This window comes from Phycodurus eques, chromosome 17 (assembly GCF_024500275.1).
Source record: "Phycodurus eques isolate BA_2022a chromosome 17, UOR_Pequ_1.1, whole genome shotgun sequence".
NCBI classification, from domain to species: Eukaryota; Metazoa; Chordata; class Actinopteri; order Syngnathiformes; family Syngnathidae; genus Phycodurus; species Phycodurus eques.
The window spans coordinates 13620925-13645200 of NC_084541.1; the positions used below are offsets into that span (position 1 = coordinate 13620925).

Consider the following 24276-nt stretch of genomic DNA (forward strand, 5'->3'; position numbering starts at 1 on the left):
CTACTTTGAAATCCTAACCCTTGTTTCAAACCCTAATCTTAAACTCTTAACAAGAAACTCTTACAATAGTTTCAAACTGTAACATGAAACCCTAACCCTTGTCTGAAATCCTAACTTGAAACCTTCACAATAGCTTAAAACCCTAACTTGAAAGTAGAAGTGCAACGATTAACAGACAACTTGTCGAATATCAAATTAATCAATAACAATTTGTGATAATCGATTCATAGTTTAGAGACTGTAAAACTTGAACTTAAAATTGTCCAAATCCTCAGAATTTCCGCATCTCAACAGTAAATAGTAATACTTATTTTTATTATAATAATAAAGCAGACTGATTATATTTGTGTTCCATCAAAATAAGACATTTGCAAACATATTTTACTTTGGAAAACAATCAACTTTTGCCCATTTTCTGACGACAAACCAGCAAGTGAATCCTAATCAATTTATGTTTGTGAATTTTCTGCAGTCAATTTGAAAAATTGTCTTATTTTTAATAAAAGAATGGACATTAAAAAAAATCATCCGAGTCATCGAAAAAATAAATCGACAGATTCATCCATTATTAAAAAAGTTGTTAGTTGCAGCCCGATTTGAAAATGTACTTTGAAACCTTAACCCAGTCTTAAAACCCTCATCCTTGTTTGAAATCTTCACTTGAAACCACAACTTTGAAACACTCACCCCCTAACATTTGCCCCCCGACATAACCTTCAGTTCTTCTTTAATAAGGTTGTGCGACTTAAAGCCAATCTGCTGTTGCGGAAACCTCCACCTTCCAATTGCGTGAATGACTCGAGTCTTCTGCCCCATACTCTTCATCACCGTATCTCCGTAACTTCTCAGGCGTAATGGATCTCTTGTTTTAAACACCCTCGGCAGGTGTTTGTGTGTGTGCATGTGTGTTATGTTAATTACTAGCTCGTGTGGCTGTGGAGTTTTCCATTGTATGCTTGCTGGAGGCTATGTGGTTGTTTCAAATACACAATGTGTAATCATCTTTGTTTCATGGTTAGTTTGACAGCAAGCTCCAACTGCTAGTGGTAATAAACAGCTTAATGACTCTTTTTTGTTGACGAATATTTACTAATTATGCAGTGGACCCTCGGTAATCGCAGGGAATAGGGAACAGGCCAGACCGCCAATGGTGAAAATTCCCAGATAATTGACGGTCATTATAATTGCATTGGGAAAAAAATGAATAAATAAAATTAGTGTTTTGTTTTCTAACCCAAAAAAGGATGCCAAGGCATTGCTGGAAGAAGCTAGACTTTAGCTTAGTTTATCTTAGTTTAGCAACTGCTAATTGCTTTCACCACGAGATAAAAGTTTCCAAAGAGCAGATGAGTTATTTTTGTAAAGCACGACAAACTTTGTCTCCTTCAACTGGGAGGAATTTGCAAGCCACAAAGCGTCCTTCGGAGCGACCATTTTTTCCGCCAAGGTAGTCATTTGAGAGTCCTCGGGGATGGCTTGAGGCGACCGCTCATGGCGACTGCTCACTGCGACCGCTCATGCAACCTGCCACTTTGTCCGACCGCACTGTGGCGTCCGTTCCAGCGGTTGGTTTAGCCGCGCTGGTGTCAAGAGATGAATGTGTTGACTTTGGACACACCGGGCTTGTTCAATTTAACACACATTAGAGAGTTAATGTGTGCTTGAAACCCTTATTTGAAACCCGAATTTGAAACACTAACCCAGACTTGAAACCCTCATTTTTAAAACTAACCCAGGCTTCAAATTTTAACTTGGAAACAATAACCCAGATTTAAAACCCTAATTTTAAAGGTTTACCCAGGATAATACCGTAATTCCAAACCCTAACGCTTGTTTGAAACCCTAAACCTCGTCTGAAATCCTAACCCAGGCTTGAAACCCTTACTCTTGTCTTGAAACCCTAATTTGAAAACCCAAATCCAGTCTTAAAACACTAATTTGAATTGCCATTACTGTGTTAAAACCCTAACCATGACTTTAAAACCAAATCTTTGTTTTGAACTCTAACATAGGCTTAAAACTGTAATTAGAACCCTATTTCGAGCTGTAAACCCTAATTAAAAAACCCTAACCTGTGTTTGGAACCCTCACCAAGGCCTAAAACCCAGATTTGGAACCCTAATCCTGGTTTAAAACCCTAATTAAAATCCCTAACGCTTGTTTGTAAACCCTAACCAAGTCTTAGAACCCCACTTTGAAACCCAAACCTTGGATTGAAACCCTAAATTGCAACGCTAACCAAGGCTAGAAACCCTTACCTAGGCTTGAAACCCTAAACCAATTTTGAAGCTTTAACTCAGTTTTAAAACCCTAATTTGAAACACCAAACATGGCTTCAAACCCTAATTAGAAGCCTTAATTCTGGCTTCAAAGCTTAATTACAAGCCCTAATACTTGTTAGGAACCCTGATCAAGGCTTAAAACCCAAATTTCAAACCCTAACCTTGTCTTGAAGACCTAAATTGAAACCTTAAGCAAGCCGTGAAACCGTAATTTCTAATCATAACCCTAGTTTGAAACCCTAACTCAGTCTTAAAATCCTAATTTAAAACCCTATCCCCGCTTCAAATTGTTATTTGAAATCGTAACTCTGGCTTGAAAGCCTTGAAAATGATTAATCATATGAGTGTCCCTCACCTCTGAATGCTTCTTGTGCTGATGTCGTACCCACGTGATGCTGGTTCCCGCGTTCTTGGATGACCTGGACCACGATGTCACCTGACCTGCAACAATCACAACGACAAAAATCAATACATATATGAACTAATGCCAGGAATAAGAATAAATAAGGCCACAATACACACGCTACCTTTTGTTCACAAGCGACAAACATAATGCTGCTAACTATATTCTAGCGCGAAAAGCTTACCTAGGAGTCTACATCTTCACTTCGTGCCGATTCTTGGCAAACATGACAAACAAACAGATGAGCTCAAAAGCCCAAAGGCAATTATAGAACATTCAAATAAATCTGAATTTTTTGTTCACAAAAAGCAACTTTCAACTTACCAAAATAAAAGCTGTAACAGCACTAAATGAGTCACAGACTACCAACATTGGTCCTATGTTCCAAAAAGCTACTGGCTTGAGTGTTCTATAAAGCCAACAAACAACGATAGAGTAAAAACATTAAGTATCAACCTACCAAAGTAAAAGCGGTAACAGCGCTAAAAAAGTCATAGAAGAGTCTTTGTTCACAAAAAGCTACTTGCGGAGCATCCTATCAAGCCACCTACGATGAAGTAAAAACAGGAAGTAGTAACCTACAAAAATAAAATCCGTGACAGCTCTCAACCACTTCCCTTTGTTTACAAAAAGCTTGTGGCTGAGAGTCCTCCCAAGCATATGGTAGCTAACCGGTAGCTAGCACGACAAGCTAACGTAGCAGTCTGCAGGTTTAATCGCTGCTGATTACTATTAACGTGAAAACGGATGAGCTCAAACGCACTTCACTAGTCACAGGGGATTAAAATCAAAGTTGTTTGTTCACAAAAAAAGCTACTCGGAAATAGACATATTTGCCGTACGGAGGCCGTGTGTGTGCGTGTTGATAAGTCTGTTCAGACTTCACACGTATAACTAGGGTGGTTGCAGCAGTGGAGTAAAATATGTTGAGTGGGAGGCAACACACACACACACACACACAGGCTGCTAATGATCACCCACACACACACTCTGCCTCCATTAAAGTCACTGTCTCCTCTTTTCAGAATCGCACATTCCAGTTGAAATTAATCCTCCACTCGTCGATGCTGTCAAAGTGTGACCCTTGCACACTGTGTAATGTGTGTCGCATAAACCCATAACTGAAGCGCGTGTATATACAGTTAGTGTGTGTGTAAGTGATTATTGACGTTCTTGAGCTCCATCACAACACAGCTGTCGTCAAGATGTGTGTGCACGCAGTAAAAAAAAAAAAAAAAACATTTGCAAGAGGAGCGCACATGCAATTCAAGTCATGTATTCAAATGAACACAAACAGTTGTATTTTTCTAATTACAATAAAACAAAAATAATAAAATCATAATTTGAATGGCTAAATACTTTTGTAAATAAAAAAACTATTACAATAAAAGACTACACTAAAGTAATCATTAAGTCAAACATTTTAACAAGTACTAAAGTAAAATTTAATATTTAAATGAAAACAAAAAACAATGTAATTATAATAATGATCTTAATTAATTTCAACATCATTTTTTTTAAAAAGGTGCTGAAATTAAAAAAAAAAACATTTAAAGATAAACAAAACACAATAATTACAAATTGTAAAAAATATATTTCCTAATTAATATTAAAATTATTCAAAAACATTAATACACAAGTCATTTAAAACATTTAAAAAAGGACCCCAAAAATAAAGAAAAAAAACTATCAGTAAATAAATAAACAATAGTATTTTTAATAATACCATCAGAATGGCTATCGTTTAATGGCTGTGTGTTCAGGAACGTTTTCAAAAGCACTACTACATAACAAAAATGGATGTAAAAAATGAAGGTAAAAAGATTAAAAATTGAATAAAAACAACATAAGGAAAATAAAAATGTTTAACACTTACCTTCTACAAAATAAACAAAAGCAACAATCCTAAAATTGCACAAATTTGGAGAAAAATAATTAAATTAATAATTAACACTTTCAAAAATGTAAACAGTTGAAAAAATACAAAGAAACCAAAATACACTTGTGATGTTTTGTATATCGTGTCACGGCTGTGTGTTCAGACAGAAACTTAAATGCCAAGTATGGCTATTTACTGTATGCCATGGGGCCATCTGTTTGGCCACCCTATTTTATATCCCGAAAAAAACAAACTTACTGTCGGTGGTGTCCGAGTCGTTGCTGCTGGTGGAGTATTTCCTCCTCTTTGTCTCGCTCTCCATCTACCACAACACCCCCAAGATAGAGAGGAAGAGACAAAAAACATCGGTGAGAAGATGTCCATCACGAAAACACAACAAATTGACTTATTCGTGGGAAACTGACAGCATGTTGCTATATGTTAAATAGGGAGGCACTGATACCAATATTGGTGCCAATATTGTATGTATATTGACGGCTGTTACGGACGAAACCAGTAAATGAATCATAATAAATTTGTTTGTGCATTCGCTGCACTGTTAACTTGAAATCATGTCCTATTTTTGATAAAGGGATGGAAATTAAAAAATGTTTGTTCCCGATTTATTGATTAGTCCAAAAAAAAAAAAAAAAAAGATTAATCGATTGTGAAAATAATCATTAGTTTCAGCACTAACATGGTTGTTTTAAATATACAAGGTGTAATTCTCTTTATTTGATGTTTAGTTTAACAGTAAACTTCAACTGGGAGTGGCATTAAACAGCTTGAAGTCTCGTTTTTGGATGAATGGCTCAATATTTGCCAAACTGATGTCTATTGTTAAGTACGTCGAGCCGAGATCACTGCCACCATACAGCGCTTCTATCGCAAGTCTGCACTCGCAAGTCAAAGCAAAAAAGATCGGCTGAAAAACATTGATGATTGCACATAATGTATGTCATATGTGGACCATACATAAAGTAAACAAACAAACACACCCACTAGGTAAGAGCTAGGGTCGTCATGGGATACTGACAGTTGCATCCATGATTAGCACACATTAAGTAAGTACCGGCAGATGCACAAACAGCTACACGACACAAGCTGTTTGCCTGTGAACACACACACATATATCTACACACACACACACAGATGAGGTAGAGGTCAGTCAGTTTGATAGAGAATCTTTGCATATAAATTGCTTCATAACACTAGTGCAGCTTGAGTGTGTGTGTGTGTGTGTGTGTGTGTGTGTGTGTGTGTGTGTCCTCTTGCCTTGCCATCCTTGTTTTCACCTTCACCTGTCCCTCATCTCTCACTCTTAAACAGGATAAGGGAAAAATGTATTGGGACACGGCCCACCCACCAAGGCATGCTCGGATGAGTGGGGTGGAAAAACATGAAGCAGTCTTGAAACCTTACTTTCAAACCCTAACCCCAACTTGAAACCCTACTTTGAAAGCCTAACACTAACTTGAAACCATAAACCCTGTTTGGAACCCAAATTTGAAACCTTAACCCTTGCAAACGTGCAACAATGAATCGATTAATCGACAACTAATCGATTATATAATGAATTCATTATCAAGCTAACCCTAACCCCTTGTTTGAAACGCTAATCATGGCTTGAAACCAGACCAGATAAACAGAAATGTACACCGTGTACATTCCATCATGACGCACCACCAAGCCCCTCCCTTTCCCTTCCCTTTCCTCTTCGTCCTCCTCATCCTCAGCACGTCAGTGCACCATGTGGTGGTCCTTACCCCCTTTTTCAACCAATCACGCTCCAGCACACACACACACACACACACGCACACACATGTACATTGTATGTACACATGTGAGTCACGTGATGATGGAGGGATGAGGGAAGAAAAGATGAAGGCTTATAAACAACACCCGGCCACATAGGACCCTCAAGGGGCAGTGAAGATATGAAACACACGCACACACTTACGCACACACATCATGACTCATCTCCTGTTTCATACCCAGCGGGAGGAGGGTGTGTGTGTGTGTGTGTCTGTGTGTGTGTGTGTACGTGTGAGCGTTTGAAGAGTGGGTGCGTGAATTTGTGTGTGTGATGATGGGAAAAGGGGGCTGCGGTGGGAGATGGGGGGGCTCGTGTCACAAATGGGAACATTTAACAAGCCTCCAGACGATTGTGCTTTAATTGATTCAAGAGTGAGCGCTTTACTGTAGAAGGAATGGAACAGCGCAGACCTCCCCCAAGGCACAACAATCCACATTTGGATGAGCATCGAAATGTCTGCATTTTATCGTTAACTTTCATGCATTACTCACTGAAGCCTTAATCCTGGCTTGAAACCCTACTTTAAAACCATACATTTTACTTACACTCCTAACTTGTCGCCATAACCCAGGTATAAAACCCTATTTTTAAACCTTAATCCTCAAACCCTAGCTCTGGTTTGAAACCCCAAACTAGACTTGAAAGACTACTGTGGAAGCTTAATCCTGGCTTGAAGCCCTAACCAGAGTTTTAAAACGTGACCCTTGCTTAAAACCCTCATTTGAAACCCAATCCCTTCTTTGAAAGGCAAATTTGAAACCCTGCCCCTTTTTTTTTTTGCAACATCAAACCAGGCTTGAACATTTAACCCTAGCTTGAAACTCCAATTTAAAACCATAACCTTTTTCTGAAACCCAAACCCAGGCTTGAAACCCTACCCCTTCTTTGCAACCCCAGACAAGGCTTGAAACCCTTCTTAGAAACCCTTACCCTTGTTTGAAACCCTAACACTGCCTTAAAACCCAAATCCTGCCTTGAAACCCTACTTTCAAACCCTAACCTGGTGCCACCAAAGAACCACACATGGCCTACCAAGCCAAATGTTGCCCACTTCTGCTTTGCCTTCACACACCCTTGCTCTGTATTAACTACCAAAACCATGCATTCCAATCCATTGGTCATTTTGGCTGCTGTCGCTCTGTTGACATGGAAAAGGTGCTGCAGTCACTTCCACAGAAGAACCGGAGGTAAACACCCACCAGCCTCCCCACAACAACACCACCCTCTCTCCTCCTCTTCCTCTTCCTCCAAAGCCTGCTAGAGCTGCACAGCACGAAGAAGCAGCAGCAGGAGGAGGAGGAGGAGGAGGTGGTGGTGGTGGTGGTGGTGGTGGTGGTGGTGCGGGTAGAGGGGTTGCTCTAATTCCTAGCTTTTGTGTGCGTGTGTGTGCGCGCGTGTCGTAGTGTGTGTGGTGGCGTGCTCTGCCTTCCTAAAAGCAAAGCTGCACCGCCAGCCCCTCCCTCCTCTGTGCATAAGAACCTGCAATTCCTCCGAGGGCTGTGAAGGTGCACTTCTCAAACACCCACTACCGCTCCCTCAAATGCGCATGCGCACCGCATCCGGTTCACTACCAGCAAGTTTGTGTCGCACGCCACTGCGAATCGTGCACAATTTGTTGCCATTTTCGCACCCTCCACCACCCAGAAACACTTGCCACCACGCGCCTGCGCACTACTGGACATGTGCGTTTCCTATTTAACCGTGTAACTTCCATCATGCACACACGGAGGATGCCAACAGACCCACAAAGTGGACCGCAACCGTTCTCATGACGTCACTATGAGTACTTTAATATTATATCAACTGTAATTTATCACAAAGTGCCGCATCGGAACTACTAAAGCGCAAATCGAACAGCTTCTCATATCATTGTATGCATTTGCTATTAGAATATTAAATATTATGTAATTTAATAAAAAAGGGGGTGTTTACCTTGTTCTGCGGCGGGGGTCCGACGCGCCTGCGTACTACTAACATGTGCATTTCCTCTTTAAACGTGTTATTTCCATCACACACACGTACTACGGATGCCAAAGTGCTGCATCAGAACCACCAAACTCACTGTATTCATATACTGTAATACTAATTGTAATATAATTTCATAATAAAGGGGTGTTTACCTTGTTCTGCTGGGGAGGGGGTCCCACCGATTAGGAGACCATCGGGATCCAAGCACATGTAAATGTTGTTCCTCTGGGTTAACTTCCACGTTGGGTTGACAGGACCCTTCCCCCTCCCACCCACCTTGACAGCTTAAAAAAAAAGCACACAACAACAAGAATTCCAAAGAAAATCCACCCCCAAAAAAAATGAGGGGGAAAAAAAGTGCGATGGAGGAGCTTCGGGTTACGGAGCCGAGGGGCCGGGGTGTCGCCGTCGCCGAAGCCGTCTTTCAGTGCGCGCCGAGCGGCTTGCGGCGCGCGACATGCCGCTCACTGGAAAAAAGCATGTCGCATTTTTTATTTTTTTTATTTTTTTTTTTTGCACGAAAACACACCAGCGTCCCAAAATGGATTGGGGGGGAAATGGATGTCCTCCAAAAGATTGCAATCCAGTTTGTTTCGCAATCCTCCACCTCTCTTCTTCTTCTTCCAAAACACACTACCGGGCTACCACCTCCTCCTCGTCCCTCTCTGGCCGGGCCGCACGGTGCTGGACGCGGCTGTGCACAAGACAAACGTCCCCCTCCGTCCGGCAGACCTGCACGCTCCTCCTTAAAAAAAAGAGAGAGACTCAACAAATGTTGAGGAGGAATGGAGCAGGGGAACCTCTGCTTGAAAACTCTTTTGGCGCCATATTTATGGCGTACTTTGAATTGGGCAGCACGGTTGTTGCACTTCCTCGTCACGCCGAGGCTGAGGTGCGAGCGCGACCTACTGGAAAGCGACGGTACTTCCAGTCAAGTACGTCATACTGTATAGTGGAACAAAATGTTCCATATTTGTCATATATAATCCATGTATAATTGTAAAAATTATATATTTTTAAGGTAAAAATCTATTCATGCCTACTAAAAAATACATATTTGTTCATATATTTCCTAACATTTTTCCTTGTCGTAATTATTTGTCCATCCTTGTCGTAATTATATGTCCATTTGTGCCATTCAAAATTATAAATTGTCCATGTTTATTATATTAGTATTTTTACTATTTATGTTTATTTTTACTATTTATGTTTATTTTTAAGCTAGGTTCTATAACCAAACACAAAGCATAAATAAAATATTACATAATAATGTAGTTGCAAAAATGTGTACACCCTCATAACTGGGGACATGGCTGTGTTTAGAGTTAACCAGTCCCTTTCAAACTCATGTTAAATGGGAGTCAGCACACACCTGTCCCCATTTAAAGTGCCTCTGATTAACCCTAAATAAAGTTCAGATGTTATAGTAGGGTTTTCCTGACTTTTTTTCTTTTTGCTTAATTTGCTTTAGTTACTTCTAACAGTTGCTTATTTACCATTACGGTTACTTAGTTATAGTTACTCACTTACAAACTGGGGATTTGGCTGTGTTCAGAATGAACAGTCACATTCAAACTCATGTTAAATGGATGGCAGCACACACCAGCCAATATTTAAAGTGCCTTTGATTAACCTCAAATAAAGTTCAGATGTTCTTTTCCTGACTTATTTGCTTACTTTACATTGCTTTAATTACTTAGTTACAGTAGCTCAGATGCAAACTGCGGGTGTGGCTGTGTTCAGAATTAACCAATCACATTCAAACTCATTTAACGGGAGTTCGCACACACCTGCCACTATTTAAAGTGCTTTTGACTACCCACAAATAAAGTTCAGATGTTTTAGTAAGCTTTTCCTTTTTTTTTTCTTTCCTTGAGTTACAGCTACTTAGTTGCAGTTACTCAAGTTACAAATTCAGGATGTGGCTGTGTTCAGAATTAACATATAGCATTCAAATTCATGTTAAAGTGGAGTCAGACACACACGCCACCATTGAAAGTGCCTCTGAATAACCCTAACTAAAGATCAGTTTCTTTAGCAGGCTTTTCCTGACATTTTTCCCTGCTGTGGAAACTTTCTGGGAACCATGTCTTGTGTTGTAAAATGTGACTAGACAAATATCCAGAAAAGCCCATTAGGACATCTGAACTTTATTTGGGGTTAATTGGAGGCATGATTTTACAATTGATTTCTAAGTTAACTTTAATTATAGTTCATTGTGGAAAATATTGTGAAATTACTAATCTTTTCTTTTCTCTTTTTTTTAATACCACAAAAACCTGGCATTTGAACAGGGGTGTGCAGACTTTTTACATCCACAGTATGTATGCCTTCCCACAGTCCTCTAAGGTTTTGCAGTCACAGTGACGTGTTACATTAAAAATACGTAATGTGTTAATTTTATGTCCATATTTCACCTTGGGAAAGGCCAAAGCTGGACAAGCATCCAATCAGATTGCTCCGATGACATCCGCCATGCTGGTATGCTAGGATTGATTTACCATCGCTCTCGTCCTTGGCACCCTACAAAATATTAGGAACAGCTGTGATGATGCAGAGAAAATCTCATGAGATCTCAGCTCAGCAAGTGCAATGATTAACACCACAAGAATGCTTAGATTTTTTGGGGGCTTTTTTTTTTTGTAGCACACAAAGTCATTTTAGCAAATGCGCTTAAAAAACAACATTTCAAGCTGTACGATATAAAGGTCCACTTGGTGATAGCATTGCCCTGCAAACACCTTCCTGTCAGGCATCTTCGGAGTGTGAGTAGTTTTGTTTTATTTTTTTATTTGACAATGGTTAACTTCTTGTCACACTCACAAAGTGTAATGGCTTTTTAGTTTTTGCAATAATACAACAAAATGGCGGAAAGGCGGCCGACTGGTTAGCACATCTGCCTCACATTTCTGAGGACCGGGGTTTAAATCCCGGCCCCGCCTGTGTGGAGTTTGCATGTTCTCCCCGTGCTTGTGTGGGTTTTCTCCGGGCACTCCGGTTTCCTCCCACATCCCAAGAACATGCATGGTATGTTGATTGAAGAATTTAAATTGCCCGTAGGGGTGAATGTGAGTGCGAATGGTTGTTTGTTTATATGTGCCCTGCGATTGGCTGGGGACCAGGTCAGGGTGTAGCCCGCCTCTCGCCCGAAGATAGCTGGGATAGGCTCCAGCACGCCCCCGACCCTAGTGAGGATAAGGGGTAAGAAAAATGGATGGATGGACAACAACAATAATAATAATAATAATAATAATAATAATGGAATGCTGAAGCCTATCCCAGCTGACTATGGTCACGAGGCGGGTTACACCTGAACTGGCCGCCAGCCAATCACACGGCACATATAGTAAACAAACAACCATTTTGCACTCACAATTACACTTATGGGCAATTTAGAGTCTTCAATTAAACTACCATGTTAGTTTTTGGGATGTGGGAGGAAACCGGAGTCAACCCGCACAGGCACGGGGAGAACATGCATACTCCACACAGGCAAGGCCGGATTTGAACTCGGCTGCTCAGAACTGTGAGGCAGATGTGCTAACCAGTCGGACATTATTTTAAAGATTACAAAAAATTTAATTCATTTTATAAGTATACCTCCCCCTCCTTTCACTTTTTTACATATATATCACCTACCCAGCCATTTTTTATTTTATATTTGAAATTTTATATATTATTTTATTAAATATACATTAGTAGATTTTGATCTATATATACTACTGACAAACAAAAATTGATATTGGGCTTTCGGGTGACATTTTAGAAGGAACGTAAAATGCACCGAAAGAGCATTACTTACACCCACCAGTGTGTGTTGCTGTGTCCCAACGTGCATGGTGGAAAACAACATCCAGGTTACGCTTGCCCAAACCGGATACCGCCTTCCTTTCCGCCGACTGTGTGTACTCGAGTTTCGAGCGTCTTAAAACCGCATGAGGTAGCAGGAAGATGTCCTCCACGGACGTCAACGATTTTATCCGGCAAAACCGTGCCGTGGCCGACCAAGTGGAGACGTTCCGGGGACACTGGGAGAGCGACAAGCATTGGGTGCCCAGGAGGGAATTCATACTGCGGAATATGAGCGAGTTCGAGAGCGAGCTGCAAATGGACCAGCTGCTTTCGCTGTCGATGGTGTGGGCCAACAACGTATTCCTCGGCTGCCGGTATACAAAAATGACGTTAGAACTCTATCGACAATACAATAGTATTCCGTAGTTATGCGGATTATATTATATACCATTTCGCTTGTTGAACATAACGAGTCGGCGTTTTGGACCGGTTTACGAATGTTTGTGAGTTGTTTAAAAAAAATTATCGTCTTTAAACAAATTTTTTTTTTTTTTTAAACAAATGCAACCCTTTAATGGTTTATAAATTAAGACTAAGATATTAAAAAAGTCCCAACATGCTTCACTCTTCTTTCTTTGGGCTACTTCCACATTGACTATTTATTATGAGGGGGAGTAGTCTTCTTCGTGGTCCACCACCGTAACGATGCCACGTCCTGGACTCCCTACTGCCCCCTGGCTGGCGTCAGAATACCAATCAATAATGAATAACAAATCAACTACAGAATTGAAAATAATTAGGGAATTTTTGGAATGTGTTTTGTGGCAGTCATCATGGAGCTCCTTGACATAAGGGTTGTTGTGTGTGTTTTATGGAAGGTACAACAGAGTTCCTGGACATAAAAATGACTACCTAAAATAATGAATACATCCATCCATCTTCCGAGCCGCTTCTCCTCACTAGGGTCACGTGCGTGCTGGAGCCTATGCCAGCTATCATCGGGCAGGAGGCGAGGTGCACCCTGAACTGGTTGCCAGCCAATCGCAGGGCACATACAAACAAACAACCATTCACACCTACGGGCAGTTTAGAGTCTCCAATTAATGCATGTTTTGGGGATGTAGGAGGAAACGGAGTGCCCGGACAAAACCCACACAGGGACGGGGAGAACATGCAAACTCCACACAGGCGGGGCCAGGGATTGAACCACAGTATAATGAATACAATTGTTTTTTAAATTGTTTTCGTGTGGGAAGAGCATGAAGCTTATGTACTTTAAATAATGAATTTTAAAAAGTAATTGGATTTTTTTAAATTTTATTTTGTGGCATGTGCAGCACAAAGATGGGACAGATAATACTTAAAATGAGGGTGTTTTGTGGCAGGCAATGGCGCCTCTGGACAGAAAATAACAAATACATCCATGAATTAAATTGAGTTTTTTTTTTTTTTCTGAGGCAAGGTATAGCACAGAGCTCCTGGACAAAGTGAAGGAAATGGCCGAGGGCGTTGAGGTGGAGGACGCGCCTGTCTTCAAGACAAGAGATGAGATCATAAAGCAGCAGCAGGTACAATCCAGTATGCATATTAAAATACTAAATATGTAAAATATCCAATGACTCGATTGTTCTTGTGATTTATAGGGCAGATGATGGATTCCTCTTCTTACTCTTGGGAATATACAGGCTGTGCTTGTGTGACCACGTTTATGTGCATTCTCATCAATAGACTCTTTTTTTTTTAATGAATCAATGTATGATGTCAGCAATGTGGGCGTTTTACAATGTTCTCTCTTTTATAGTGTCATTTTTAAATAAATGAAAGATGACTCAGCAGTCTCATCTCTAGTTCAAAGTAAGATGCCTGCTCAGTAATGAGCGGAGCCAGGGGTGCCCCCCCCCCTTTTTTTTCTTGGGAAAAATGTGACTCATAACTGGGATGTTTTTGAGAAAATACAAAAGTACAACTAGTCATGCACAACTACAACTTTTTTTGGTGGATAAAATATATCATTGTGGTAAGATTAACTTTTCTCAAATGTTTTCTGTAGTTTTTAACTAATTTGACGTAAAATACAATTATTTTGCCAAACTTTGTTCTCATTGCAATTTTTCCTACAATTCTCACACATTTAGTTTAATTACTGTAAGAACTCAATCCTTGCATCCACTTTCTCTAGCTCGTCTTCATGAGGGTGTAAAAACAAAATTCATTTCGCTTCACGAGAGCGTCAAGCAAACGCACCCAAGCCGTCTGAAAAAATGTTTTATTACATTTTTTAATACCGTATATTGTTATAATAAGTATACCTCTTTCTTTGACAAATGTCTTTGACTGCTCAGTCGGAACAAATCCTACATACATGATGCCACGAGGCAAGTCTTTTTCTTTTTGTTGTCTTTTTCATTTGGATATAGGAAGTGACAGCTTTTTTTTAGTATTTCAGTCTTTTTACAGTAGACATCAATGTCCAAGAAATTTCCCTCCTGAATACAAACTGAGCCTGACTCACCGCACTTTGTCCTTCGACGCGCTTCTTCTTCTATGTCGGGGGAGGAAAAACCTCCGCCATCGTGAGACTAATCTTAAAATAATAGATTGTTCTTGAGAGATTCAAAAAAGAAGACTATATCCAATCAAAAGGCTTTTTTGAAAAACCCCGTTAGGGAGGAGAAAGAAAGAATACAAAAATTAAAAGTTTTGGTCATGAAACTGCCATTTCCAAACAAACCAAGCAGCAGCACACTGACAGCTTACCAATCAAACAAAATACCCACAGATATATTACAAGTTCTGTTAGCAATAACTTATTTCACAACATGCAATTATAAAAATTCAAATTAAAAGAAAAAAAACGATTCCTCCTCACTCCCTTGATATAATGTCCGCAGTTCTTTCTTTGTTTTTTTTTTTTTGCAGAGTGGCACTTGTTGAGTTCTTGTGATATGCGCATCTCCACACGCGTGCGCACACACACACACACACACACGAGGTAAAATGAACGCGTGGGAGTGGGAAGAAGCGGGGGTTTGGGTCTCACACGTCCACCCAGCTCTGCTCCACAATGGCTGTCACTCGCTTCTCGTATTCACGCTTATTCTCCTGGTAGAGCTGCGCCGCCTGGCTGTTGGCCGGGCTGTTGGGGTTGGGCTCGTCGAGCAACGACTTGGGGAGAAAAAAACAAATTGATTGATTAGTTCATTAGCGTGGGAGAAGGCGCTCAAGGCCCGTCATTTTTTGTGGCCCACTAAAGCAACAAAGGGTGTCTACTTTAAGGTTCTTTGTATTTTTCTTCTCATTTTGGTGTAAAATAAGTACCAAAATCACAAATTGTCTTCACTTTTCATTATATTTTTCACCAAATCCCTTAACATAAATTGAACAATAGTAGTTGCTTGTCACTATTTTCCATGACTTCTGATTTAAAATTCAATGTTGTCAAAAATACAGTGGTGCCTTGAGATGTTGAGTTTAATTTGTTTTGACTGTGCTTGTAACTCAAATCATCTGTTCCCGTTGAAACAAATGGAAATACCATTAATCGGTTCGAGCCTGTCCAAAATAAACTTTTTTTTTTTTTTTAACGTATGTAATAATACAACTAGCGGCACGGTGGACGACTGGTTAGAGCGTAAACCTTACAGTTCTGAGGAGCAGGGTTCAATCCCCGGCCCTGCCTGTGTGGAGTTTGCATGTTCTCCCCGTGCCTGCGTGGGTTTTCTCCGGGCACTCCGGTTTCCTCCCACATCCCAAAAACATGCATGTTAATTGAAACTCTAAATTGCCCGTAGGTGTGAATGTAAGTGTGAATGGTTGTTTGTTTGTATGTGCCCTGCGATTGGCTGGCAACCAGTTCAGGGTGTACCCTGCCTCCTGCCCGATGATAGCTGGGATAGGCTCCAGCACGCCCGCGACCCTAGTGAGGAGAAGCGCCTCAGAAAATGGATGGATGGATGAATAATACAACTAAGAGTAACAGGTAACATTGAAGATATGAAAAAAAAAACGTGATTTGTTTCATATTGTGATATATAACATTGATGAGAAAATTGAGATTAGAATTTTTAGTGAGGTTAGTACACAGTCAGTCATACATGCAAATTTACTAATAAGTGGCATAATAATTTATTTTCGTGTTCCGCCTTTTGTTTCCTCATTTTTGGTTTCGGCCAAGACTTTATATTTCGGTACATCATTCATCTAAACAACAGTTGAGCATCATGATTAATTCATTGTGTGCCTTGGCCACCAGGGGCCAGTATAATGTGCATGGAAACATGAAGAAGATGCTCACAACTGCTCAGTAAATTGCAGTAATTAGTCATTTTTCTCAGATTACAAAGAATATATGCCTTTGAGTATTACTGTATTGTGTGTCCACATGTTTCTGCCAAGTTTTAAAAATGAATTAAAAAAATGAACATGTGATGGTTCAAAACTTGTAAATTGAGGCACTCGTAAGTCAAGGTACCACTGTATATGATTTTCACAGTCATTACATTAGTTTGAGGGAAAGCATAACTATGATGTGGCCTGCAATGAAAATGGGTGAGACACCCCTGAATTAGTCGGTCGGTGTGTCTGATGGAGGACAGCACCCACCTGGATGGAGGTGAGTATGGACGAGACGTCATACGTGGGGCTCCAACGGTTCTGGAGGATATCTAAACATATACTGCCATCTGCGTACACTATAGGAACACAGCAACAAAAACAACACAATCACACAACTTTTCACAACGCAGGTGTTATAATGGGAGAAAAAAAGTTATTATTCTAGAAAATTCAAGAATTAAGTCATATAGTATGTTTTTAGAAAAATAGCACAATGTTGTGTTTTTAAGAAAAACAACAATTCTTACGAGAATAAAATCATCATTCTTTAAGAAAAAAGTAATTACAACAAAAAGTCCCAATCTTATGCGGAAAAAGTTATATTTCTCGTGACAAAAAAATCGTAATGAGAATAAAGTCATAGATTTGAGAAAAAAGGTGTAATTTTATGTCAATACAGTCACGCCCTTTAGAAAAAAATTGTCATATCGTATTGGCCAAAAACCTTAGAGAAAAAAGCCATCTTTTGAGAACAGTCATTTTTTCAAGAAAAATTTACATTTAGGGATAAAGTTTAATACGTTTTTATTTAAGAAAAAGTTTTAGTCTTGTAGTCAAGAATAAAGGTGCCGTTGTCTGAGCATAAAGTGCTATTTTGGAGGGGAAAAGGCCATATTTTGAGGAAAAAAAGCAGACTAAGTAAAGAAAAAAATAAGAATGAACAAAGTTATCTTTTAACTAGTGAATTACAAAATACATTTAATAAAAATACTGAATGTGTTGCGCAACATCTTACCATTGGGGTGAAACATTCTGGAGACAAAGCGAACCGTGGGAGGCTTGTTAGGGTACTCCTCTGAAAACTCGATCAGAAGCTTAAACGTTCCTGCAGAGACATACAAGATTTGAATTTTTTCTTTCCAGTACATACATTATTGATAGAGAAAATGTCAAGAGAAAAGCTGCAATTTAGTTAAGTCATAATTTTCAATAATTATTATCATGAATGAAAGAAGTCAGAATCTATCGAGAATAAAGTTGACATTTTTCAGAAGGAAAAACACGACAGAGACAAAAAATTTATTTTTCCAAGAATTAGTTTTTTTTAATTAAAAAAGTCAGTCTTATTAGGAAAAAAAAAGTTTAACAAGAAAATCACAAATCTTATGAGTATTAAGTTGTAATTTTATCAGTTTAAAGTAATATTTTTCCCCAAAATAATTTATTTCGTAAAAAGTCAGTTTGGTGACAAAAAAATATTTTATTGTGAAAAAAGTCAATCTTTACAGCAATAAAGCCATACTTTTCAGGGGGGAAAATTCAATCTTACAAGAATAAAGTCAAATTTTATTGTGAAAAGTTTTACGGGAACAAAAATGTGACTTTCTTAAGAGAAAAGTGGTAATCTTACAAGAATAATTGAGCCACTGAGAACTAGTGTGGGCTAACTCCAGTTTTCATTTTGTGGGACAATGACTTTTATAAATGCCGCCCAAAGGCGGCCATTAAAGGTTTAATGCAACAGTGGTCTAAGTCCAAACATCTGTCAAATCTATCAATACTTCATGAAAGATAAATAACACCCAAACCCAAAAAAAGGTGTTGAGAGCAACAATGGACTGCCCATTACATGTAAAAATTGGAACTAAACCTTGATTCAGACCAGTAGTCTGCAAAGTCTGAAAGCAATGCCTTCTCTCGATTAATTTCTGCACCGAACTTAAAAATTACAAATATGGACTGAGCCAACTCTTGTTCTCAGTGACTCACTTGATGGTTAATTTTTCCAAATGATAAATTTCTTCAAACATTAATTTCTCGACACATTTGTCAATGAAAGGGTAGAAAATGAAGGAACTCACCATCTTCAAATGGCGTGCCCACGGGCCTGTGAAGACAAAAGAAATCAGTCATTCTCATCAATAACGCTGCATGTGACGGACGTCCAAACTCTGCTGCTTTATTTCTATGTGACATAATTGATGTGACTATGACATAATTAGTATTTATTATTACAAGCTGGGGTTGCCGGGTGGCTGAAACAACAACAAGGGAAAAAAAGAATGCAGGGCGGTGTAGAACACGAGTGTGACTCACCCAAAAATGACAGCATTCCAAAGCATGATATTGTTCTCCGAAGGCGCTCCGCTCACGCCGGTGGGAGGGTCCTCTTGAAGTCTGCAGGGGACAAACAAAAGACGTGAACGTCGGCGTTAAAACGTCACAACAGGAGTCAATCAAAGGAGTCAAAATGGAGCTAAAATGGATGGCGAGGAAGCCATCCGTCACTTGCGGCTTCCCCAAAGACCAGGGCGACCACATTTGATGTTTGGTTTTGAGAAAAAATATGTAATCTTATGAGAATAAAGATATTTTTCAAGAAAAGAAAAACGTATTAAAAAAATTATTTTTTTGGTATTCCCCCACCCACCAAAAAAAGTCGTGAGAGAGAATTAAGTTGTATTCTTTCAAGGAAAAAAGACATTTTCCAAGAAAAAGTCCAACTCATTAAATTTAAAAATTGAGAAAAAAGATGTAATCTTATGAGAATAAAGATATTTTTCCAAGAAAAAAAAAAAATGTTTCCAAGAAAACGTCCATCCATCCATCCATCCATTTTCTGAGCCGCTTCTCCTCGCTAGGGTCGCGGGCGTGCTGGAGCCTATCCCAGCTATCATCGGGCAGGAGGCGGGGTACACCCTGAACTGGTTGCCAGCCAATCGCAGGGCACATACAAACAAACAACCATTCGCACTCACATTCACACCTACGGGCAATTTAGAGTCTCCAATTAATTAAGAAAACATCTTATTCATTAAGTATACTCTTATGAATCGAGGATAAAGTTTTATTTTTCCAGGGAAAAAAATAATAATTTGAGAATAAAGTCATCTTTTTTTAATCAAGAAAAAAGTCATATTCTTACGTAAATAAAGTAAAATCTTTGTGAAAAAGTCCTCATTCAAGACAAAAATTTGGAATCTTTCAAGAATAAAGTTGTAGTTTTCTACAATAGAAAAGTTGTATTCTTACGAGAATAAAGTCATCTGGTTTAAGAGAAAAGTTGCACTCTTACAATAAAAAAGTTGTAATCTTATGAGAATAAAGTCATTTTTCCAAGAGAAATGTTCAAAATTAGTGATGCACCAAAATGAAAATTCTTGGCCGAAACAGACAACCAAAAGAAGAACCCAAGGCTGAAAACAAAAACACCCAAACAAATTATAATAAATTAAAAACCTACGAAAAAATCCTCAGATGGATCATTTTGTCCAGTTTGCCAAATTTGTCTAAGCGCCAGCTCTCTGGTTCCTATCAAGTGATGCGCACGCTTTCGCGGTCACCAGAGAGGCAGCCCTCGGCGGCCAGGCAGCCTTCTCGCCCCGGGCCAATGGCCGGCTGCCGCGGCCGGGGAATTTTGGGCTCACCACCCACAGTGGCGTATGCGTGGCCGACTAGGTCCACCGTGAGCAACCACGGCGAAGTGAATCAAGAATCAAGTCATAAAATATAAGAATAAAGCCGTAATATTCTATGAATAAATATAGATTCTTTTCAGGAAAAAATGGTAATATTACAGGAATTATGTTCTATTTTGTCGAGAATAAATAAGTATTTTTTTCAGGGTGGAAAACTTGTAATCTTACAGCAATAGTGTCATGCTTTATTACGGAAAATAATTAGGAAAGAAGTCACACTCCTAAGTGAGTAAAGTTGTATTTCTTCCGAGAGAAACGTTGTAATCTAACAAGAATAAAGTCATTATTTTGCAAAAACAAACTGGTCACCTCATAAAAAGTCCTATTTTCGCGAAACCGGTTATACTCTAAAGAGAATAAAATCATTTTTCGAGATTTTTTTTTTAATCTTCTGAATAAAGTTGTGTTTTTACCATAAAAATCATACATTTTTGTGAGGAAAAAATTCTTAATCTTGAACACCTGATGTTAAATCGCCACGGCGACCGCAACACCATGGATTAGGTCAAGCGTCGGATTAATAAGAGCTCCGATCAGAATTTAGATGCCAGATCCATCTGTGTGTGTGTGTGTGTGAATGCTGACGCACTGCAATTAACCTCATTAACCATAAGCTCTCTCGAGATCTTCTCTGGCAGACAGACACTGTGCTCGTCCACAAAATGAAGGATTACAAAGTAAAGATAACAAACTATCAAATTAAGAGGGTAAAATTTAAATTTTTGCATATTTAATTGAAATAAAATGTTCTTTATCAAATTTGACATCACGCAAGATGTCATTTTATTTATTGGCATTGATTTAACCTTTATTTATCCAGGGAAGGCAATTGAGAACAGATTCTCGTTTGCAATGCCGACCTGGCTGTAGAATGTCGCTGTTGAGTGAGATGCATGTATATGCACATTTCTTCACTACTGAATAAAAATGTATATTTTTTCCTATGGGGAGAACCTCCAAATACAATTCGGACGTGGACTAGGTGTATCTAATGCTGTGGTGAGCTAAAACAGACTTGAGGTTGATTCTACTCTACTGAGGCTGACTTTGTGAGCTACGTGGAGAGTGAAACCAGTCACCTGTGTGTTGTGTGTGCACACATACACACACAGGCCAATCCAGGAATGTTGCCATTGTTGACCGTGCTTCAGCAGGATACGCTTTAGCACCTGGGGATGAGCATAGGGTTACACGACACCTAATCTGGTGTCCTCCTGCTTCAGCGGCCTTCCACAATACGATCAGCATCCTCACAACACAATACACACACATGGTGACGGCATATGGAGCATGGCCGTGGGTTAGGTATTGGGGATACCGATGTCATGCATGTGTAAATACACCAAATAATACGATAAAACACTCAAATGTATGACTCTCCAAGCAAGTCACGTGTGAGGTTTGAGTTAGCAGGATGTTACTAAAATTACATGACCGATTACCACAAAAATGAAGAAACCATTACTCCCCCTGCAAACCTGGAGTGGAACAGCATCAGACAGACATGTTAAAGAATGTTCTGAGTCTATGTTCATTTTTTATGCCACCTGGAGCGACAGACAGTTTATTTTTAAGTTAGCTAGCCAGTTACACAAAAAAAAAAATAACAGATTTTTACTTTCACTTCTCTGTTCTGCCTTGGCGGCACTGTGGAGTCTTGCAGGGTTAGGTATTATTACATTATTACACAGAAAAAATACACAACCCAACAACCGAGCGGTTGAACGACTAGAATTTTGTTGTTGTCGATGCTAATGTGTTGAAAGTCAAGTCAAACTTGATTAATCAATGACACCATTATTTTTTTCAGCACAGTACTGGCCATTTTCACGTAAAGACATATTTCGACTGACTGGCATAGAAACAAATAAAAACAAATGATTAAATATACAACTCACCATATGTTGAATGTAGTTGTTGTAATTAGTGGCAGTTTGCATGTTGCTCAGTTTCACCATGTGTTTCAAAGCATAGTATTGTAAGACGGGACATTGTAGCCAGGCTAAAAAAAAAATACAATTTGTTTTTCTAATTTACTTGTATTGTAATTGAGGATAGACTTGTATATTTTGAAAGTGACAGTACTCCGGGTCTGATTGGTTGGTGTTTCTTGTTCCCATTATCACTCAGTTAATCTCCACGCATTACTGGACATAACATTTTGGTGACCAAGATGGAGCTTCATTGGATGGAGCCACTTTTTTCGACACCAAAAACTCAATATCTCCAATTTCTTTTTATTATTATTCTTGTTGTTGTGACGTGAGGTTCCAATCAGAATCAGCATTTTGACACACTATTCTTTTTCAGAAACGTCGTGTTACTTGTTATAGTCCTGAGACGGCAACAGACAGGAGAGTTGAAAGTCCTCTGTAAAGTGTCCGATTGGAAGACTAGATGCCAAACATGATTAGTTGACTTCAAGCTTTAAACGTCAATGCAAAGGATAGTCGATCGGTCGACTAGTTAATTATTCGATTCAACTCCTAACACGCAAGGATGGCGATGGAGGTATGAATCTCATTGGAGAGATTCAGGAAAAAAAATACAAACCCTCAGGTAATCCAACCTGGGAGCCACATTTCTCCCCAAAGTTGCATTAAAACACACAATGATGACATATGGAGCATGGCAGCAGATTGGGGATTGTAAATACTAACAATATAACAACCATTGACACTCTCAACCATTTTAAAAGCAAGAAAACCCTCACGAAATCTATCCTGTATGACACACTGCTACCCAATATTACCATTAAAATGTAATGTTGTGGCACTGAATGCTGCTTGTCGTCGGACAGGACTGCAGGCACAATCCCATTTTGTTGGTTTTGCGAGCAATTCAACTTGTTTCGGTTAGTAGTTCCTGTAATGGTCATCTCATCACTAAACAACGACAAACTGGCACACAAATGCTAACCAGCGGCGTCCCCAAAACAGCTCCGTTCGGTTAAAACTGAGTGGATAATTTCAAGTGTCACTACCAATACAGCACAAAACGCAGTAGTTTATCGCCGAAAGAAGACATTTCGCGTGATAAAAACCACCCTGCGTTCGGTCTGTTCGCCGGTAGCGCTAGCTAAGCTATGTTAGCTGGCATTAGCTTCGTCGGCTAACCCAGCTAAGACAGACACACATACACACAGAAGGGAAAAGAAAGGACTGCGGTACCTTTTAAAATCCCTCATAAGACGTCTCCTCGCCGGGGTGGACATTATTGAAAATTTTAAAAATAATTAATGTGTATACAGGAAAAGCAGGAGAATCAATCGATTGACGAGCGGTGTTTTTCTTCCGCTTGGAGCCCCCCTTTCCTTCACCCTTTTTCTCGTCTCTCTCTCTTTCGTTCTCTCTATCGCTCTCTCTCTTTCTCTCTCTCTCTCTCTCTCTCTCTCTCTCTCTTTCTCTCTCAAAACAAGCGTCTGGCAGGCTCGCTCCATGTGATGACGTCACCATCTGACGGGGCTCACCAGCAGAGGCCCTGCCCCTTTAATGACGCACACGTGGCCATGTAACAGTGTGCCATGAGCACGCTTAAAGCCCACACAATATTAGGGATGAAGATATGATTTATGAATATAGTTTGGGATTGATGGTTTAGGCCGCACTCCATCGTAGACAGTCATCGGTGAACCTTCAAACAACAATAAAGGTCACCCGGCCATTTGATTTATATTTTCGGTTATATTTTTAGGAACAGCAGGTAATAAACCATCGCACAAAGTGATTGGTTCAGCTCAACCATTAAAGGGAATGTTTACAATTGTTCCCAAACTTACTTTTTGTCGTATTTGTTAAAACTGTTAGTATAAACTGACAGTAGTACTTGAGTGAAATGATGTGTGTGTGTCTCTGGCCCCATTTTGTACCTCTAATTTGATTTTTAAGACACCGTCGTGTCTGAGGAAAAAACAAGTAATCAGAGACCGACCCCGCTGAGAAAACGACTAATATTAGTTCACTTGTGATCCTGTTTCATTATAAAATCTAAGTGTAGTATGTGTGAATTGTAGTGCTCCCTGCTGGCTAAGGCATGCACACCCAAAGGATACGCACAATGAATTAAAGCATGAAATCATGATGCACAAACTGTTCAATTATTTA

At 39.5% G+C, this 24276-nt stretch overlaps 3 protein-coding genes across 7 annotated transcripts in view; 1 reads left to right on the top strand and 2 right to left on the bottom strand.

Annotated features, from left to right (window-relative positions):
• Nucleotides 1-9218, bottom strand: part of jade2 (jade family PHD finger 2) — a 58191-nt gene extending 48973 nt beyond the window's left edge. For 3 of the 4 annotated variants that reach the window (XM_061701732.1, XM_061701731.1, XM_061701730.1), the window contains exons 1-3: nucleotides 8501-9218; nucleotides 4823-4886; nucleotides 2638-2723 (exon numbers count right to left, since the gene is read on the bottom strand). In XM_061701732.1, coding sequence (XP_061557716.1) covers nucleotides 2638-2723; nucleotides 4823-4886 — 150 coding nt within the window. In that variant the 5' untranslated portion in view covers nucleotides 8501-9218. Of the gene's footprint in view, nucleotides 1-2637; nucleotides 2724-3145; nucleotides 3517-4822; nucleotides 4887-8500 lie in introns of those variants that run through there. The other variant, XM_061701733.1, reaches the window with a different exon arrangement.
• A 3015-nt stretch (nucleotides 9219-12233) lies between these two features.
• Nucleotides 12234-14243, top strand: cdkn2aipnl (CDKN2A interacting protein N-terminal like). Its single transcript, XM_061703051.1, has 3 exons — nucleotides 12234-12514; nucleotides 13603-13708; nucleotides 13784-14243. Exons 1-3 carry the CDS (start codon nucleotides 12300-12302, stop codon nucleotides 13790-13792), a joined length of 330 nt encoding a protein of 109 aa, XP_061559035.1. The 5' UTR covers nucleotides 12234-12299; the 3' UTR covers nucleotides 13793-14243.
• A 146-nt stretch (nucleotides 14244-14389) lies between these two features.
• ube2b (ubiquitin-conjugating enzyme E2B (RAD6 homolog)) lies at nucleotides 14390-23605 on the bottom strand. Of its 2 annotated transcripts, XM_061703050.1 has the most exons (7): nucleotides 23344-23605; nucleotides 21253-21342; nucleotides 18792-18872; nucleotides 18557-18582; nucleotides 17491-17580; nucleotides 16743-16831; nucleotides 14390-15305 (listed from the first exon to the last, which is right to left on the bottom strand). In XM_061703050.1, exons 2-7 carry the CDS (start codon nucleotides 21273-21275, stop codon nucleotides 15177-15179), a joined length of 438 nt encoding a protein of 145 aa, XP_061559034.1. In that variant the 5' UTR covers nucleotides 21276-21342; nucleotides 23344-23605; the 3' UTR covers nucleotides 14390-15176. The 2 variants fall into 2 exon arrangements, with proteins under 2 accessions (XP_061559034.1, XP_061559033.1); XM_061703049.1 differs by lacking the exon at nucleotides 21253-21342 and having other exon boundaries at nucleotides 23344-23601.
• Nucleotides 23606-24276: the final 671 nt, after the last annotated feature.